Here is a 21,724-nt window from a genome sequence, read left to right as displayed (position 1 = left end):
GTCATTATGTTTTCTGAAGAGTTTTAGTTTTGTTGCAGTGATCAATAATTAGACCCGAAACTGCGATAGTAGGCTAAATTTTACCATCGTATGTACTTCTAAATGACGGACGTTTGAAAGTGATGGTTTGAAACATGCAAATCAGATTGTAAACGCCATCTCGCATAAACAGTCTCAAAATAAGTACCGAAAATTTTGCAAGTAGGCTTTAAGAAGAATTTTCCTGATGGCGTTCATGGCCCCACTCATTTCCACTAACATCGAAAGAATTTTGATGAATGCCATGTTCACCAGTTGATGGAAGGCATACGTAATTTGTATTTTATTTTTGAACAAGAAATTTATTAGTTTGAGTCGGAAAGTTCAAAAACATAAGAAAGCTTTAGAATGGCGGTCATGATATAATACATATGATGATAATAAAAAATGTATGTCAAAATGTATCACCACATAAGATATAGTTATGGTTAAAATTGGTTGTACAGACAGGCTAACAGGAGATTGGTAAAGTGTTTGAATGAATATTCAGAAATTCTTCTGATCATACTAAATCGAGGCTACCACCCAGAAGAATATTGCAATTTCAACACTACAGATTGATATGACCAGGTAGTGCCATTGACACGATACTAACAGAATCACTACACGCAGCAACAATTACCCCCCCCCCCCCCCCCGATTCTAGAAGCTAAACACCCTCCAGATGGATTTGTATATACATTGTTTTGACTTGACTGAATAGACGAAAGAACTATCGCCAGATTGTTTAACTGTAGCTGTAATATATATATATATATATATGGAAGAATATAGCAATTTCAACATCACGCGGCGATGTGAAGAGGACACTTTCATCGTAATTGATCGCTTCTCGCAGCAGTAATCTTGGTGAATCGTATCTTGGCGAGGCAATGAATAATAATCCCTCTTTTCTCTTACTGAGAAGAGTAATCAATGGGATTTTCAAGATATTTTATTGTTGCATGAAGAAACTACCACGTTTTAAATTCGTCAATTGGACGAATAATTTAATTTTGAACCTTTTATTTGTTGAGGTATCAACAAACTGATGCATATATATATATTGTCTTTATATATAAGACAAGAGAGCTACGTACAAATATATGGACACGTCAGACCAGAGCGAATCAGTCCTTACCGGTACCTTTGACGCTACCGGTACCCTCAAAAAAGTTCTGAATTTCCAGTAGCAAGAATTTTGCAAAATCAAAACGTACAGCCAGTCATGACACTGACTAAAATCCGTGTTCCCATGGATAAAAAATAATACAGCAAAATTTTAGACGAAATATCAAATTTCATAGAATTCACGCAAAATTTTGAAATAAATAAAAGTAATAGCCTTCTAGCGAAAAAATTAATCTTTAACCACTGAAAATTTCAAAGCAATTGGTCCAGTATTCGAAGAGAAAAGCGACTTTTTAAAAACGTGTCAAAGAACAAGAACAAGAACAACAACAACAACATAATATTGAAACGATCGTTATGTCCACTACGTGTCCAATAACGAATTTTTTACATGATTTATCTGTCATAGGTCAAAGATAATGATGAAATTGTAAAATAAAGATCCATGTATCAAAACAGAATGAAGCCCAATCACACAAGTACTTGTTTTATGAAAACTTATAACGGTATTTTAGACAAATTCTGACGTATGAAACATACATTTATTCTTTCGTAGAACAAGTATACCCCTATGATTAGGATCATAATCATCCACGCAAAACCAATTTTCTTTTCTTTGTATACTGCAAAAATAACTTTTTCTTGCCAGCAACGCGTATCAGTTACAGATGTTAATATAACTACAATTGAACAGCATGCTCAGCTTGGGTATAATAAGTAAATTCTTTCATATATACAATACATTAAATGGACCTCCTGAAGTATGCGCACCAAGATGGCGCACAACCTGAAATCAGGTTGTGTACCAGGTTAGGGTTCAGGTTATGCGACATCTTGGTGCGCATACTTCAGGAGCACCCATTAAACAATTCATAGAAATTACTTATAATCATGTTTGTGTATAATGATTCTTCGTAGAGTACGTCTGCGTGAAGAAGAATGAACTTTTAAAAAAAATGAGCTGAATTTTGAAATTATTAATTATTGTAGGCTTGCTTGCAATAGCTGAAAAACAATAATTACACATTCTGGTTAGCCCGTATAGAAACTCGACAAGGCGGTATATAATTCTATGTTGTCGATAAGTAATCATTTGCCAAATTCTATCAATCATAATAAAGCTGAAACAAGTGCTATGAACTACGACTTACATCAACTGTATGATTTAGAAATAGAAGAAGGTTTTGCTTACCAGTTAATACAATCAAACTATTCGTCATTTCAAGGCCATATTTCAACAAATATCAATAAACCATCTACGGAACCACAATGTCAAGTACAAAAGCAACCTTGAGCTTCAACGAAACAATTAAAGCACCAAAAATGTAACTTGATCAGAAGGTATTTCTCAAGAAATATAGGTAGGATTGCCCCAACACCCCATTAGTAGACCACCTACTGAGGCAAGAGAAGGAATGACAAATCACACCTCATCACGCAAAAGAAATATATAAACCATTGTTCTATGTAAAAATTATCTACTTTTCGTGTGTGGTTGTGTGTTGTATATAAATAAAATCATTTTCGCCTGAGATGTTATGGAAACGTTATACACGCTACATTTAACGACTTTGGAAAATAATTCAAATGTAATAAGGTCTAATTCTACACCCAATTTATAATTCAATTGACTGTAACTGTTTAGTGGACAAGGGTTTGTCGCCTTACACTTGTAATCGTGGGAATATTTAATAATTGGATGACTGTATAAATTATTTCATTGAAGTATTCAATAAACGCTAACTTAAACGGGTTTAACTGAGTCAACGAAGACAGCTAAACAATTATACAAAAACACTTAGTTTACGCGTGACTAAGAAGTTCTAAAATTTACAAAATTTATTTCCAGTAGGATTTCACTCGATAAAGGGAACTTGACGCTACCCAAATAGTATTGAAAAATGATTATCCGCACGTGTGAGGCTTCAATTTATTAATATGAACGCTCGTGCTCTTACTTAAAATTCATTTACAGTATATACCACATCAGCAATTGTTTTTCGGGGGTGGGGTTTCACATATTGTATGCAAAAGGTAATTTAAAACAAATATAAAGAAAAGGCTCATCTTGTTTATTATTTCATTTTTATTTATTACACAAACTGGCTCAGTGCTTTATAAATCCAGCAATAAAGGTGCCAGGTGTTGTAGGTTTCTAATTTGTATATTCTTGACTCGATAAATTATTTACAAAACAGTGATGACTTGAAGAGAGTTAAGAGCAAAAATATGTCACCATAAAGATTATTGTTTGAAGTAATTCGTTAGAGCATATTTTCTTAAATTTATCCCTAAAATACATCATGAGCAACCGTGAGATTTGTTGCAAGTTCGGTCTATTTGAACCGTGAATAAAGGCAGATTAACGTTGTGTGGTCTACAACCGCGACATGCCACTATAATTTCCCATGATGAGATGTCGTCAGACCAATACATGTGTGGAGTGGATGGGGCATGTATGTGACGCCACGATAGCGGAAGACCAGACTCACTGGCTAGTTGTGGTTGGTCATGTCAGGATGTCTTATTGTTGCTTCGTTCATGGCAAAACAGATGTATAATTGAAATTTATTTTATAGATCAGCTTACTTCACCTCCTATTAAGGGGGATGGATTGCATTTTCAGATGAATGAATTTTCTAAATACGAAAACACTTAAAATATGTTCATACAAAAGAGATAATACCAAAATATTATGAAAAACATATTGCTGACTGTGGATATATGTGCTATTATAAAACTGTTATATAAGTCAAATTCAACAATTATGAATAGTAATAAAAGTTAAAAAAAAAGAATGAGTGAATAAATCATATGAAAACCGAAATTACATGTACTTAATGAGCAATATTACTTGTATACATATATCTAATTTCCCGATTCCATCATTTTGCCATTCACTTTCTACTGCTTCCAAACGTGTCTTGCAATCATGCGAGTGCATGTCAGAATACACGTCAGAAGATCAAAGATTTTAGGACTACATGGGGTTACTGATTTTCACCGATATTGTAGAGATAATTACATTTTATGAACCCTAAAACTCAATCTACGATCAAATTACCGACCACACGCATTTGCATTGTTTGACATTTTTAGATTTTTCGAGTAATTTCTTGTGCCATGGGTAATATAATACCATTGGGTCTTAGGAGGTCACCCACCCTCGAGTTAGCGCAACCGCTACAATTTCAGTCGTCATGGACAATTTAATTTCACGAAGATTGACAATTCGTTTCGTATAACACACGTTCCCGTTTCAGTGACAAAATAGGGCTTTTGTCACTTTTTTCGATCCAGCGATATCTAGGAAATCAGAATTTTTCAGTTATCATTTGGAACAAATTGGAGGATTGTGATAACTTTTCAGAAGCTTAGCGGAAAATAGAAACCCACTACGAAAAATTGCGTGACTGAAGGCCGAAAAAATTGTCCAACCAAAAAGCGTTCATCATAGCGTTCATCATGTTGTTCGAATGTATTTTGCTAGTTTCAATATCAAACCAACTTCCAGTCCAAAAAGTCTGGCCCGTACCCCAATTCAAATTGATGCATAAATGTTGACAATTTTGAATGAAAGCTGTCACAACAGCACCATCAAGTATAAAGTCTTCTGTCTAAGCTTCTACATTCAATGTATATAACTGCAAGCTTTAGAGCTTGTTTAAAGCTAATAAAACCTTAGTGTGGTCAAAACAAATCATGCTATTTTTTCACATTTTATTATAAATTTTACATGAAAATAATTTGAAATTAAGCAAAATATATCTACTGCATTGTACAAGCTCTTTATATATGTAATGGTAAAACTGGAACAAGCACATCGCGGTACAACAAAATATATTCATCATTTAACCACATCAGAAGAGAACTGATCACACACGATTTCCGTCATCCGAGGGATTATATTTACAAGTCAAATTCTCCTTCAGAATGTGTGCCGTATACATAATTTGTTTTATTGCAGTCCTATTCTACAGATAAGCACAAACCTCAATAGAAAACATATACACGGACTTTATTAATATACAGAAGTTCTCCATATAGCTGGGCTTGAGTGTAATTCGTCTCTTCTATAGAAGGTATTTGGTGTAGGTTTTATATTAGTCTTTTGTACATTTTCTTCGTTTTCCGGCCGGATTTTTCGTGGTCTTCCTTTGGGCTTAGTCGGAGGCTCTGTACCACCACCTTCCATCACCTGCACAATCAAACATGATATTGGTATTGAAGAGTAAATTGTACGCAAGATGTACGCAACAAAATGTATAAATTGTGGTATAATTTATAAGTCAAGGACATCGCCAATATATGCGGAAGAAATTTTAAAGGAGCCATATATATAATATATTGCAATCCGATATTTGAAATATAGTTAGGAATAAACATGCGATTGAATTTAATACCCGAAGTATGATACTTGGAACGAATTGAAATCGAGCGAAAGTTTTGACGGAGTTCATCCGATTAGTTAAAATGGCCGCCAAAAAATTTCACCAACCTGCTTTTTCCATTTCATGCGCCTATTCTGATACCACGTTTTAACTTGGAGTTGAGTTAGACTCAATGCTTCTGCGAGTTCTACACGATCAGGAGTTGAAAGATATTTTTGTTTGTCGAATCTTTTTTCCAATCCAAGAAGCTGAAACGAAAGCAAAAACGTTAATAAGATGTAATCTGACCAGAGGCTTGAAAATCGGTGAATGAACAATTTGATGAAGGAACTGTATAGTTAACCGAATAAATCGATGATTTTACTAATTCCGAGTTCCGATTAATTTACTGAAGCTTCTGGTGGCACCCCGTATTGTGGCGAAATAAGATAAGTAAACCTTAAGTCTTCACAGATGCTTTACAAAAGCGAAATTATACGAACTCATTTAAGATTGGAAGATTGGAGATTACTACTGTTTGAGAATTTCTACTTAAGTATTTTGTCATTTATGTGGTAAATGAGCAATACTGTATATAATAAACCAGCATCGAAATTTATGATCAGAGTTGCTAATTCGATAAAGATATTTTGTCCTACTTGGCGAGTACTATTGCGACTTCTTGATGTCTTTAACAGAATGACCACAAAAACTACCTTGATTATTTATATGCCAGAAATAAACTCACTTGAACTTCCGTGAAAACCGTTCTACTCCTACGACAATTTTTAGATTTGCTGTTGGTTCGTTTTTCTTCGCCGATTCTTGTTCTCAAGTACGCAGGCAAATGAATAATTGGTCGATCGGTTGGCGGCGGTGGGGTAGTGGAGTGATCTCTTGATTTTCTATTTTCCATTAAGTTTTGAGAGGGAACCAATGTAGTATTGTCGATAGACGACAACATTTCGGAAGATGAACTCCTTTTGAGATTATGAGATTTAATGTTTTCTGGAACTAACGGGCAATTCATTCGAACACCTTCCTTCTCTTGTTTTGTCAAAATTTGAAATGCTCTTCGGCGAAATGATTCACTATTGACTGGTATTGAATTATCTTTTGTTTCTGATACGGATGGTGATATAGAAAAAGATCTATGCGTTCTTTCCTGGGTGAACCGCTTCTGGCAAAATTCAGCTTCGCGTTGCCGAAGCATGGCATGAATCAGTGCGTTGTCCATTGCGCTGAGAAACCCATAAGGTACAATGGTAGGATTTCTAATGCCTAACAATTCTGCGTTCGATGAGTATGACGCGGATTCTGGATTACCATTGGGGTAAAGAATCATAGGAGATTGATAATAATATTGTCTTCTCCAGTCCTTCGCTTCCTGATTTAAATTGTGAAATTTTTTTGAAGTGGTTTCGGCGTGAAAATTGAGACGATTGTCGTGCGATTGCGGAAGACAAGATAAGTGACGTTTTTCAAGAAATAATTCACCATCTGAACGAGAAAGAATATATTTTAATTCAATATCACATCTGGTGACCTATTGAAAGAGTTTGATTGTTTTTAGACTACAAAAAGTTACAAAAATTCCAAGCATTATTGAAGCACAATATACCTGCTCCATTTTCTGGATTATTCCGACTTCTCTTTCTTGGAAAATCTTCTTGAAAATCTTCTCTGTAGTTATTTAATTGAACTTCGCTTCGATTTCGCATTGAGTTAGAAAACGCATTTTTAACATAAGGCAGATCTTCATTAGTGACAAGTTTATTCTGGCTTTTATCATGCCTTTTCGGCGACCCTTCGAAAAATCCATCATCTGAGGACGGCGAAGAAGCGTCACAAATCTCTGGATTTCGGTATGCCGGATAACAGTCATTTCTATGGCGTGAAGCAAGTTCGTTTACTTCTACTACATCCTCTTCAACCCTACGTTGTTCCGGAACATCATTATCAGACGACACTTCACCAATTCCAGGGTCATCTTTCGTCAGTTCCATCCCTAATATATCGCGTATCAAAAACGAGCTTTTCATTATCCTGTTTACTCGTATATTATAAAGAATAAATTTTCTGAAATTTTAGAAATCAGTAAATACACATTATTCATTAAGCATGGACGATAATCTATAATTTGATCCGATGCATTTTGAAATACACAAAATAATACAATACAGTGCAAGTTACAAAATTCGTTTGTTTCGGCTTCATGTTCATCTATTCTACGAAAAGTCCATGGCTATCTCTGCAAATGCACAGTCCTCGACTACTCGTGATAGAAATGTTTTCATAAGTATATTTACAATTTTGAGTTCATTCAATTCACACCTACAAAATCCCTTTGAGCCACATCACATTTGGGTGATTGAATCATTTATAATGCTTTTACGGCGACTTGCATTTCCATAAATACTATTAACTCAAGCGGGCACTTTTTTGCAAATATAAGAGCTCCATTTTCTATACTCAAGTTTGTCGTCCGGTTACGCATGTTCAAATAGTTGACAACACATCGAAGATAGATCTTAGCAGAGATTCTTGGTCAGACGTGAGCCATGGATAAACTACTTATGGTAAGGCTTCTCAAATGTCAACCTCTCTCCAACACTTCCTCCATTTTATTTTTACGCTAAATTAAACAAACACAATATCACTCCGGAAAAATAATAAATCGACTTCAAAATCTCGCCAATTATCGTTAGATGTAGATATACTTAGTTAAAGCGTCTATACGCCAGGTGTTAGTCGTCTACTATTGCAGTAAGAACCCGTAAGAGTCCCGTTGTCACCTGAACGAAGGTTATCGATGGATGGCATTAGTATGATAATGAACCGTCGATATTCATAATTTCTGAATGGCCTGGACCGGAAAGTAACTAACGCCCAGACGGTTAAAATCGAATTAAACCAGGATTGCTCACTCACTGCCTACCCATCTCAAAACATATTAAAATAACTAAAATTTCGAGGTAATTGTCATTGAAATCGGACCGACAATGTATACCTTTCGTGCAAATTAATCGTTTCGGAGAAACACATCCATATATTTTCTCAACTATTCGTGCTATTAAAATGCCATTAAAATTACGACTCTTTCTGAGGTACACGCTAACATCGTATAACTCTATTAAATTGCTCCTCTTAGCAGCGTACGACAAGATTAACCTGTCGAATAACAGGTTCCCTGAGCGTCACACGTATTTAACCACAAAAGATACAACAATACGAGAGAAAATTGGGCAGTACCATGAGACGTTTAGAATTGTGAATCTCAAATACTTCCCATCTGGCCCTGTTCAGCCGGGCATAATTGCTACACAACTCGACAAAAATAAATTACCGAGTGACAAAACAAAGTTCTTTTCAGAAGGAAGAGTCTCTTGTCATCATAATTGAAGTCTTTTTATGAAAAATAAAATGATCCAAAAAATCAAAACAGGTGCGGGTATGGTTTGTTATTTTTTTATTGTTCAACTAGATAACGAGAATGTGGCTACTTCCGAGCCAAATCGACACTTGATGATTTATTTTGTCACACCTCTTGGTGTATAATAATAACTCACACGTTGTGTTCTTAGCATCATCAGATCAAACGTGAATTCCATATAAATTACTTCAGTAAAATACCACTTACATCTATAACAGGTACGATCGGATGTAAGATTGTGAAAACCTACGGTAGTTTTGTAATCACGATTTTCATTTTTTAAATCATTCTTAAAAAAATTAATTCTTGAACTGTTGAAATGATTTTGGCTAATAATAATAAAAGTATTTTTTAAAGTATTTAACAAATACTATTGTCGACCTCGACACGTTTCGGAAGACACCTTTCATTATTGAGTCGAACCACAATTTCAATGTAAATAAAATTAAATTTGTTATAAAAATAAAATATGTAATTTTGTAAGTCGTGTATAGTCAAACTGAAATCGTGATGTATTAGACAGAAGTATAAAATAGGAAAATACAATACAATAGAAATAGATACAATAAAAGAAAAAACAATGTTGGCATGTTATTATTTTCACCAATTTCCATTTTTTCCATGAAATTCTTCTTGGAAAATAAAAATCAACATTTCTAACAATTCTCACAGTTTTATCAATAACAATATATCTATCTCCCCATTGCGATATTATTTATTGTATCGCCAAAACCAAAAAACGCTGGGAAAATATAATTAAATATCTACCAAATATTATGCAACACATATCAATAAAAATACACGATGAAAAGTGAATGAAGCTCATAACGAATGCAGCCAAGTGTCAACGAAAATTCGAATATAATTTGTTTAATTTCGAATCTTAGTTTATACATTCGTTCTGTTTCGACGATAGAGCGCAAAATAAATTTTCACTCAAAATGAATTGTTTGTTTCGGGTTTATGGCAATTTTCGAAGAACTTGTTTATAATCTTTGTGAAATATAAATGACAATTTCACGTGTTTTGTTTCTACTGCAACGACTTGTTATTTTTGATTTGTATGCATTGAAACCAGTTGATGCGAATACGAGTATACGTTACACAATTGACACTCAATAAAAATCACAAATAAATTTTCGCTATCATACTTCTGCGAGAATCGTATTCACCATCATAAGTTATTTATAGTATTTTTACATTATATTAGCGTTATAAGATTTTTGGAAAACATTTATGAGAAAGTCATGCTCAGTTATGTATAATATTGTATAATTATATTTCCAAATTCAAAAAGCTGTCTTCGGTCGTAATTCAACCCATAAATTCCCATTTTCCGATCTGCTATGATTCGCTCCTTTCCCGTCAAAGGCGATTAGTATATTTGTAGATAAACAGCGGTTATGGTCATTAACATTCTTCACCTCGAGTAGGGATCGAGTCCTATCTATTGAACAGGTGGGCTTTTCGTTATGTTTTCACAACATTTGTCAGTGGGCACGTCTTAATTATTCAAGCGTATATTCATGTGGAATACTATGAAGGAGTGTTATGTTAGGAAAAAAACTTATTATAATTATCCATACATAATAAAAATATGTCAAATGTTCTTCGATTTATATTAAAAGAGACAAGGTTATAAACAAGATTTTCAAGAGTTTGGCGTAGCAAACTGAATTTATTACGTACGCTATGGGTACAATGGTTAGGGTTTTAAGTTTTAACTAAAGTTCTGGAACGTGCAATGCCAAAATATTCCGGTCCAATCAAATATCTGATGTACAGCCGGACATGAAACAAGATTTCACAACAAAAGTTATGAGCATTAAAATTTTGTTGAGAACAAAACGAATTTCGATTACCTAAATTATGAAATACAAATATTTAGTTAGTGTGAACTAATTTTTTTGACAACTTGTTAAGATATTTCCTCCAGCATACGATTTTGCACAAAATTTAAGAGTAAGTGATCAAAACTGAGTTAAGTGAAATTATTATATATTTTTTTGCTCTGACGTATACGAATTTTTATACAAAATCATTTTGTTGCTTGGAATAAAAATTTAACAGCAGTGATTTGTCAATTCAAAACATTGCTGGATTTATAGTACTTAATATACCTGGCTATAGTTTTCAGAGAACTATATACTCAACAAACCAAAAATTAGTTTTTTGACTCACACGTCAGAGTTAGTTCATTACTTATATTCAATGACTTATCTTTATTTGGTTCTGGGTGGATTCAGATGATTTGCAAGTAGTTACGTTAATTGTTTACTTTTATGAACGATTGCCAATGTTTATTTTTGAAATGGATCATAGGCTTTGATAAAATACATAAACTTTACTAGCTTTTTACGACAATGTCAGTTAGTGTGTAAGATTTGAGTTGGCAACATATCAGTATTTTACTGAATATTCACTCTAAAAGACTTACCAACATATACTCATCTTGTCTAGATATATATCACCTTTTCCAGAAATCAGTTGTCGACTTGATACTGATTTTGCCAACTTTTTCATGTTGATAAAATGCCAAGGAACTTTGCTTGTATTAGCAACAGTGATTTTGAGGGAAGTGAATAAAATATTATTCCGGTAAAAACTTCCCAAAAACAAACAGATGTCATAAAAATAAGCCATTGTTTTAATTTTTGTGCAAATGTTTTTCGCTCGATCAAGTGCGACTAAAATATTGATCTAGCTTTCCACAACTGATCTAAACGGTAAATAAATATGATATTTATGCTCCGGCTTCTCTCAATAAAATTATTATTATGAGTTATGACATTACTTAACGAGGAATGAAATTTTCATCGGCAAAAACGTTGGGGAAGTCTATTATCGTGTCTCACAGTTTGTTATTTCCAAATAGTCATTTCTCTAAACTCCCCTTCCAATTTTATTGCTTTCGAGTTTGCACCTTCTTTCATCTACCACATATATCTTTATTACATCACAATCACCATTTAAATGTCTTTTTGCTTTTTTTCGTCGAGAAATGAAGTACTTCAGTAACGTAGCATATTACAGAGTGCCTTTTGCCCGATCAGCAAGAATAATAATGATTAAATGAGGATTTTCGGTTGTGCACTATCGTTAACTTTAATAAAAATGGTTATTAATTATGATTATTCGGCAAAGCAGAATAATGAAAACGTCTGGTGCAATAACAAATTTGACTTTCTGTTCCCCTCTTAGGTTATGATATTTCTTCCACTGCTGAAAGACGAAATATTCAAATTTTATATGTCATCAGCATTCACTACTTCACCTGATGTATATACAATACGTATAAAGTGTGTTTAAGATAGGAAAGCCTCATAAAAACACAAGGTCTGTTTTTGTGTTTACGCTCATTAAAGTGAAAATCTTGATGTCCATTTATTTTGGGCGGCGACGGCGTGTAGACATATAGTCTGATTAACCCATATACATGAAATTCAAATCATGATAAAACGTGCACAAAAGTGTCGCATTTCCATCTCTTTATATGACGTAATGAATTTTACCATTGAATAAAAAATCATAATATATGCACGAAAATTACATTTCAAGCGTATTTTATCAATAAATGATCATTTGTTTATTCCGGATGCGATTTTGCAACTAACAAAACTCGAAAATATCGAAGTACCTTATTTTGAATTATCATCGAAAATGTATATCGAGTACTGAAACAGAATATTGCAACCACAATCATGCAATATCAGCATGTTTGCTTCATCTATTTACTTATGAATATATTTCCACAACTATTAAATTTCCAAATTGCATAAAATTGTGAAAACCTTGTGAAATTTGAACGATATATATGTGGTTATACCTGCACAGTAATTAACTTCGAGTTCTATTCAATTAAGATGACTAGAAATTTACTCAAAATGTCGATTTTCAATTTGTGGTCGAAACATGATCGCCAATGTTTTTAGGAGTGTTCGCATGGCATGTGTGGGGTGCACTTGGACCCCCAACACGCAGTGTAACATTATACAATATTAGCAGGCACAATACGACACCCCTTGTTTACACAAGAACTAGTAGCTTCCTGCAATTAGGGGTTGACGTATCGCGTGTCCCTTCAGTTACATAGATAGCGCGTGGCCATGGTCATCCGAGCTATTATGATGCCAAAGTTGCACTTCATTCGAGATAAATTCTATACTTTTCGGATTGATAAATGGCGTAATGGCGTTCAATCAATTTCCCAATCACCTAATTGCTTTTGGCAGTTAATTAATATAACCAATTTCCCGCAGATGTTTAAGTGGTCATAGATAACTTGATATGCTCATATTGCATTTTTGTCGAGGTGCTAAAAGCAAAAATTTCACATTTTATTTCAATTGTAAAAGCCCAAAACGATTTTTAAAATTGGTGTCTTCGGAAAATTATTGTAAATTGATCGGTCAGATAAACGTATTTTGAATTAAGTTCAAACCACCATTTAATGTTAATACCTTGAATGTAATCCATAAAATCTCAAACATTCGCTTTTGTCTGCCATAAGCTATATTGCACTGCTAATATTCTATTTATATTATATTTATGTAAATATACTGTTTTAGTGTATATTTAATATTTACACGTGTTTTCTTATTTGAATAATAGAAAAGACACATCAAGCCTGCGAATTTTCTTGGAATCTAAAAAAGACCAGGCTTCATTCAAATTAGATTTTATATTATTTTACTCTTGAGTTTACTTTGTATAGACAGTCACTGCCAGACGAGAAGAAAATTAAAAAAATTTTATTCACTCAAGATTGTTGAGTCAAGAAAATGTTAGATATTGCTCGCAAACCCGAATCCATGCAAATTGCAGGTAAACGATTCCAGCATTGAATCGTATGTAACAGCAGACAAAAATGTTAGTAATACCAAGTTAAAGTTTCAACAGCAAAATATTTATCAGTGGCTAACCTTTTTTGTCGCCGTTAACGCTTTCAACTCCTATCCTTTTTTCTCACTTTGTCAAAACGCCATACCAATAAATTGGTGGAACCGATATTTATTATAAATGAATAAAATTCAATCGCCGTGGAGTTCCACATTATGTAGCGGCGCACATAATTTTCACGCAGCGCTTAAAATTGTGTTGCACTGTATATACTGATTGTTTCCTTGGACACCAAGTGGGCAGTTTTGCGCATTGCTGTTATTCTTCATGGGTCTTCCTACTACATCGTGTTTGAGAGGACATTATACATTATCCAAGATGCTCAACCTATTTTTCGCCTTGTGGTGTAGAAGTTTAAAAAATAATTTAGCAAGCAGTCGTTCCTTGTTCATTTGCCGTTCATTATTTTTTATTTTACTTCCCTATCAGAGCATGACAAGATTTCTCGCAGGATATTGCCTATTGATTTATGATTAATGGACCTACAAATGCACGATCGATTATTATCCACCTTCTAAACTTGTTTATGAAGCGATTATATTTCTACAATTTCCTTAATGTGAATTGCATGTTTGTATTCATTGTTAAAACTTGAATTCTGGTGACAGCGTTAATGAGTACAATTGATAGTGTATTTTTGATGTGCACTTTTTACTCTAAGCCTTGAATTGGGCTAGTGACACTCGATACATTTCCATAGTATTTCAAAGTGCGTGTAAACAATATCAGTCGCACATTGAAAACCTGAATATGACAGTCGCATGGCAGTCTGCAACACATCACATACTGCACATAATCCAATACGCGAGATCGATAGCAACGGAAATCAATATAGTGAAGTATGGAATTCACATCTGCACGATTCCGATAACATTAATGCTGACAATATTTCAACACACAAATCTCTTTAGGTAAAAGTCCTATGCCAGAAGTTCCCAATTTTTTCAGTTCCACGTAACCTTTTATGGGCTCCTTTAACAAGTTAATATTGTCATGTACAAGTGAGTTTTCTCTTTTCCTCCATACCGCTTTGAATATGGGTGATAAAATATGCGGTTATAAACTCGTAGCATGGATGAGATACTAAAGCGAAAAACACTGTTAAACGATCCAGTGAACAAATGATGACTTACATTTTTGAAGGGAATAGAACCATTCTTACACAACATGCAACATCCTGTGTTGCCCTAGGCCTATTGATTGGTCGCCTTCTGTGAACAGCACCCAGATTAGTAGTTTCATCTAGTTTTGTTTTCATATTATGTATGGAAAGCTCATGGACACCCAAAAGTCTCTGTGGGCCACCAGGGGTCCAGGAGCGGCTTGGGAAAAACTACCTTAGGCCAAACATCATCTTTAAATCCGTTCCACAAACCCTAGAAATAATTTTCCTTCCGAGAAACGTTTATTTCAGGATAATTTGACAATTCACAACAATATAAATATTGCACAGATTACACTTTTTTCAAAAACACATTATCCCAAATTAGCAGGTTTTTACAATAGCCTGACAATAGATATATATTTTGAAAATCTTAGTTCATATTTTAATTTTTTCAGGTGACAAGTTATTATAGGGGTTATTGCTGAAACCAAGTATATAGACATCTCAAAGTAGTGCATAACCCCAAGTGTTCGACTAAAATGTCACACATTTATTCCATTGAGAATGATTAAGTAATCTTTATGAAACAGGGTGACAGCGACATAATTTGGATGATAATAAATTAGAACTTCTCAGGAATTAACAAAACAACAAAAGAAAAACCCACGACCTCCTCTACAGTACACAATAAACTGAATCTATAACAAAAATTGATAAAGATAAATAGGGAGAAAACAACAAAAATATAGCGTTTGTGGATAACATTAATACATAAGGATTGTCCCATATACCGTACACGTTCAACATATTAAATTTGAATTTAGGAGCCATATTTCCAAGACCATCTACAATTTTGTCTCTAGAGTTCCAAGCACCTTAGACACGATACAACAACACTTAATGGAATCCATCTCATTCCAATGACGTTTTCTAATGCAATCACGACATAATAATAGAAATCTCTGTGCAGAATCGAAGATTTGTTTGATAGTAAAATGACATTCCCAAAATTTTTGTCACAACTATTCTTATGACAAATCATATACCAAAATTGGGAACAGTGTGCATGCTCTCTGTTCTATATTTGCATATGATATTTTATATATATATTTATGTCCCCAAAGTTTTGAAGATTTCCAAGCAGAGTCACATGTATCATTCATTCAGTTCCATACAGTCAATAAAACTCCTTTATTTAGTTAGTTTCGTGTTGATCATGAGTGTGAATTGGAAGACCTTTTCCCCTTGGATCATCAAATCTGTCCATGGTTGTTATAGCAGTCATGGCAGCCATTCCAAAAGCAAAAATGAGAGCTAAAAGTATTGAAATCAAAGTTCCCATCCAAATAGGTCCTGTGAGAAATCCAGAACAATCAAGTGCACGCGAGAAACTCTCGTTTCTAATCTCAAAAGGCTGCAACTAAGAAAGGGAAAATAGACAAGTTATAAGCAGTAATAAAAAGTTATTTGATTGGCACACGTCCAAAGAACCAACAGTACAGCTAAAATGGCCAGAGAAATCGGATATTTTTTTACATGATCAAAAATAAAAATCCACACATATCGTTTCAGATATCATGGATACAATTGCCTACAATAGTGGTAAATCATTAAGTAATCTATTGTAGTAACAGTAATGAATTTTGAAGAGTATGGTTTCCCCTACAATTTAGACCAAATGAAGTGTTTTTTTTCCCCATATTTCCTGTACAATGCCTGCAAATTTTAAATTTACAAGCTTCAACACTCTCACATGAGCATAATTTGACTAGAGAGCATAGTGCAAATCCGATATTCATTACTTGAGCAGCACACAGAGAAAATAAAATAGTTTTCCTAAAGTTATCAAACTATTGTCATCTTACCTGCAGGAATTGAAATTTTATCTGTTGAGAAATAGTTTTATCCTGAACAACTTGTTTCCATGTCATTGCTTCTGGTGCTTCACAGACCCATGACCAATTAGCTGGAGCTGCATATGAATATTTGTCACTGATTCTCAAAGCATAAGTAGCTTCTGTATCATTCAAATTATGGGTAATGGTTGCAGATGTGATATTCCACCAAGTGTCAAGGGAAACTGGATACTTGCGACTCTCGAAAGCAAGTCTGTTAACAGAATAAACAGATAAAAAATAAAATCATCCATCATTTTGTGTTCACGCTATAGTTCGCTTCAAAGGCAGTTGTTCCCTATTTTTAGAACAAACCAGACATTCATTGAATCCAGGGTATCTCACTGTTCATCAAAGCCAAATGAGCCTGAAGTTACATATTCACTGATGTACCTTGATCAGTATGTCATATGTATGTGTCCAACACATTTGGTAATTACATGAGGCAAGTGTTGCAAAACTGACCAAATGGCACCCAGTGTTTTCAAAAACATAGCAGGCCACTAGATATCAATACTTGAGACTCCGAGCCTATTTATTAAGCGCTGTGAATAATAATAATTTAAAAACCTGTCTCAATATTGAATAAAATAAAAGTAATTTGGTAAAGCTAAAATTGTTGCCGATGCTACCCAAGCCATGTAATGTCAAATAAACTTTTTTTTCTCCTTTTTTTCTATAGAATCTGAACCCAAAACCTGAATAACATACCAATCAAGTTTTAAGGAAAATGATTATCCTTTTATTGTAATATGTTGTCTGTGGATAAATAAGAAAGAATCTTGCATTATCATGCATTAATTACAATTACATCTAGTATATATCATTTGCAAAATTTGAATACCATCGATCTCACCTCAAAACCATGCTTAGAGATCCGCTCCCTGTCGCATTAACAGCTGTATATTTGATCTCCACCCTGAATTGAAAAAGAAAATAATACTAAATTAAACAATTTACTAATTTTAGGAGTGAAAATTTTAGTATCAAATATTCAACAGCAAATAAAAAGCTGTAATAAAAGACTAGCTGAATGATGAAACAAAAACTTTAGGAAGGAATAGGTCAATAAAAATAGGGAAATATATCAGTTTTGACAGCCAAAAAATTTACAGTCAAAAAGACTTCACATTTCGATATCGCTAAGAAATACTGTGAACTTTCAAATATATAACAAGTACGACCATGTCAAAAAACTCACTCAGCCGTGCCATTAGAACAACTGGTTGAAGTCATTACTGGTTCAGTGAGATTCCATACTTGTTCCTTGTATTGTAAAGTAACATTGTTATATGCAATATAGACACAATCCCCTTGAAGAACCGTGGTTTTATTGGTGCCGACAGATGTATCCTCAACTGCGAGTAGCTGTCTTCCAACATGATATTCATCTACACCCCTTTTATGTCTCTGCATTAGTAAACAAAAAATTAATGATTTGTTTCTCAATGGGTCTTATTAGGGTCGAACTGAGGCAACTCTTCCATATCATCAATTGGACACTAAAAAAAGCACAATTGCTGACTCTACATCAAAGAGTAAACTGCCCTCATAGTTTTCCATTATATTAAATATTTGTGATATTTTCAACCTATTGACTTGATAGTCTCTCAAAAACATACATTTATTATCAGAGCTAAAACAAATGTAAAAGCTTCTCTTTTCAAGATATATTCCCAAACAATTAGGTAAAAACCAAGTAACCAAGATACCAAAGATATGCATCTACAATATGGTTAATCGAAGAATAGAATGGAAATATGGAATTATATTCAACTTTGACATAACATAACTTGAAATTGATGAACTAGAAATATATAGGATTTGGGACTGCTTGATAACTAACAAAGTATAAATTAAAACAATGAATACATGCCTGCGGTGCAGATCTGGCGGTCAAAACTGCAATGTATTCCGATGTACTTGGAATTTGGTTAATTTCGCTCTGAATCTTTTCATCTGCAAGCATTATTGAATGAAATATTAATTTCGTATCTCAGTTAGAAAAATGTGTGTATCATATACACAAAATGAAAAATCAGTAACTTCATATTATTTAATATTTTTTTATAACATTTTAAAATTGGAATTGTTATACTACAGTATATCATTGGTACTATTACCACTTAGTAATCTGCTAATTAGATAGTGTAATGTGGACATACCTATAGTAGTAATAGTATTTCTCGTTTCCACTATATTATCATGGTTGATTGTTGGTAATTCCACAATTGATATTTTTGCGTCCTTGAAAGATTTCTTTAGAGTTGCCGTAATGAAATTTTCAATAGATGTAGGCTGAACTGCTGGCATTACGACAGATTTACCAGAGCTTATAGCACTCTGTCAAAAAAATGAAGTATTAATAGGACAAATATTATAGTTAATCTATATTGGGAATCGCCATTAGTATTTATTGATTCCTTGTTTTTGCCTTCTTAATAAAGCTAGAGCTACTCAGAAAATTCATAAGTTTTCGGGAAACTGAAAATCATTTTTTCAACCTCCTATCTTAAAAGAGAATACAAAATTTGCGTTTGAGGATTTCCTTTCAAGGCAAATTTCTAGACATATTAATTATCAATCTAATATTGTCATTTTTGTTTAGGTCATGATAATCCTATCTAAATATTAATAATATGGTTCATTAGTCCTGATCAAATCAGTTAATTGAGAATAATTAATATTAAGTTTGTACAATATAAATACTAATTATATAATATAAAAATTTCAAATATATAAAATTATTTCAATTTTAGAATTAGGGTAATTTTGTTTCGTTCCAACAAAACATTATATATAGTATATGATACAAGTTATCAAAATATTGTTCTTAGAACAATTTCAGCCAGTAAGAACTTCATCCCTCAAAAAATTCAGCATGATATTAAATTTCTTTACTTGTAAGTTATAAAATGCTTTCTTGTCTTTTCCATCTTGTGTCAGTGGGAAGTCAGATTCGTCCAACTGCAGAAAAAAGAATCATTATTGTAATTGACACAAGAATGAGAGATTAAAAATAGAGTACTTGATAGCGATCGGATACCGCCGAATTATCGCGGTATCCCATCGGGTATTATTAGCGGGTTGTCAAATTTAACGAAGATTAACCTGATCTACCAAATGTTCTCTTAGAACAATAAATGACAGGACAATAAGTCAATGACCAACCATTGAAGATATTTATAACAAAATAATTTAATGAGCGCATATTTGTTCGTCTCTAATTTAAGTATTATTGAGGTAATATAAGGGAACCTCTGAAATATAAAGACTACAATTGAATTTTAGCTAGAGTTGTTTTAAATATTAGGAGTTCATATAATTTTGAAGATATTAAAAAAACTAATCAATACAGTGAGCTATGAATGATTGTCCTTGAAAAACCTACCGTAGGTTTTTGAAAAACATTTTTCTAACAAATCTAACAAATGGCAATGCAATCTTTCAATACAATACTGAATAATAAATATTATCAAATAAATGAATAGGAAAATTATAAACCTCTTCTGTAATGAAAATTTTGATTTCTTGAGGATTTTTATTTTGTAAACATTTGAAGAAATTACTTTCAGAAAATTTTAAAATATATTCAGATGGAAACACTTGAACATCCTGCTGACAATCTTCATTTCTGTGAAAATGAAAAAAGAAGAAATTATATGAAATCCTAAAGAAATTCTTTCTAAGATGTCTCTTCAATTTCCCATTAGGAATAAAAGGATATATAATTAGGCCAAGGCCCCAGATCGCCAGAACATTTCTTACATCATTGACTAAGTTGAAGAGTTAAGATCGAATCAATAACTGAAAGATAAACACAGATAGCTTAAACACAGATAACTAGCACTATACTTATGTGAAAAAGACTATGAAAAATTACTAAAACATATTACTACTGTACTAGGACCTGAAGGCATTAAAACCAATATATATATAGTCTATATCTGTATATCAAGAATAGATTTATAAAATTGTATAAAAGTAGCTATTGCCAAATCTTACCTGATATTTGTCCAAAGCAAAAAAGGAACATAGTCAGAAGCGAAAGACTGTCCAAATATGAATGCAAGAAAGACAACAAAATTAGTAACCTTCATCTTGCAGTTGTGACACTGCACTTCATCAACAAAAGCTTTTTCAATTTTCACTAACCACTGGTATTCTATTACTGTAGTAAGATAAATACCTGTAGTTTTTCATTCAACAAACCAAAAAAATTAATTTCCAGATTTATGCATACCGCTGTACCGGTACATATAAATATAATAAATAACAAATGCTCTGGGTATTTGACACGGTACAGGTAGGCTCAACATCAAATCGCCAAATTCAATAAAATACAGAAGTCAAGAAATGGGCAAAGACTTGCAGACTGTACTACGGTATGCCTGTACCGGAACGTACCGGGCTTTAGTCCACAGCAGTACCGGTACCGGTACGGTAATCAATCAATTTTAATACTTTTAGTACTTCTAATTAGACGTGAGCATGCACTTAATCAAATATACCGGCAACAAATAGAAAACATGAATTACCGTACCGGTCTAGCCCGCTAAACTATATGTGATTCACTTGCAGGGCGTAAGTTCATCGACGGATCGATTGGTGAAGGTACAATAATTGCAAATGAGCCACGGAGCAGGAAAGCGAAATATTAAATAAACCAGTTGCCAGATATACTGATGAAAACCCATAGTTCAGTATCAGTAGTTTATTTTTTAGTTGATTCCAGGTATAGAAATTAGAGATTGTCATATAGATTGATACAGACCAACTAATTACGTGGCTGATTACCACGACATAAATAAATAGCCTTTAAAATAAAACACAAACGCCATACGTATCAGTACAATTATTTATGAACTGAATA

General features: G+C 33.3%; 2 protein-coding genes across 2 annotated transcripts; both read right to left on the bottom strand.

The window, feature by feature from the left end:
• Positions 1–4,898: 4,898 nt before the first annotated feature.
• Positions 4,899–7,593, bottom strand: LOC120343253 (uncharacterized). Its single transcript, XM_039412389.2, has 4 exons — positions 7,141–7,593; positions 6,268–7,019; positions 5,648–5,788; positions 4,899–5,347 (listed from the first exon to the last, which is right to left on the bottom strand). The coding sequence occupies exons 1-4, from the start codon at positions 7,559–7,561 to the stop codon at positions 5,171–5,173; spliced, it is 1,491 nt and encodes a 496-aa protein (XP_039268323.2). The 5' UTR covers positions 7,562–7,593; the 3' UTR covers positions 4,899–5,170.
• A 7,641-nt stretch (positions 7,594–15,234) lies between these two features.
• Positions 15,235–21,075, bottom strand: LOC120343062 (V-type proton ATPase subunit S1-like). The gene is made up of 9 exons (XM_039412139.2): positions 20,857–21,075; positions 20,356–20,485; positions 19,753–19,818; positions 19,017–19,194; positions 18,728–18,810; positions 18,053–18,261; positions 17,708–17,770; positions 16,822–17,065; positions 15,235–16,376 (listed from the first exon to the last, which is right to left on the bottom strand). The coding sequence occupies exons 1-9, from the start codon at positions 20,949–20,951 to the stop codon at positions 16,152–16,154; spliced, it is 1,293 nt and encodes a 430-aa protein (XP_039268073.2). The 5' UTR covers positions 20,952–21,075; the 3' UTR covers positions 15,235–16,151.
• Between the last annotated feature and the right edge of the window lie 649 nt (positions 21,076–21,724).

The sequence above is a fragment of the Styela clava genome, chromosome 3 (genome assembly GCF_964204865.1).
Source record: "Styela clava chromosome 3, kaStyClav1.hap1.2, whole genome shotgun sequence".
Lineage (NCBI taxonomy): Eukaryota > Metazoa > Chordata > Ascidiacea > Stolidobranchia > Styelidae > Styela > Styela clava.
The sequence above is the reverse complement of the archived record's forward strand: the minus strand, read 5'-3'. Positions and strand labels throughout refer to the sequence as shown.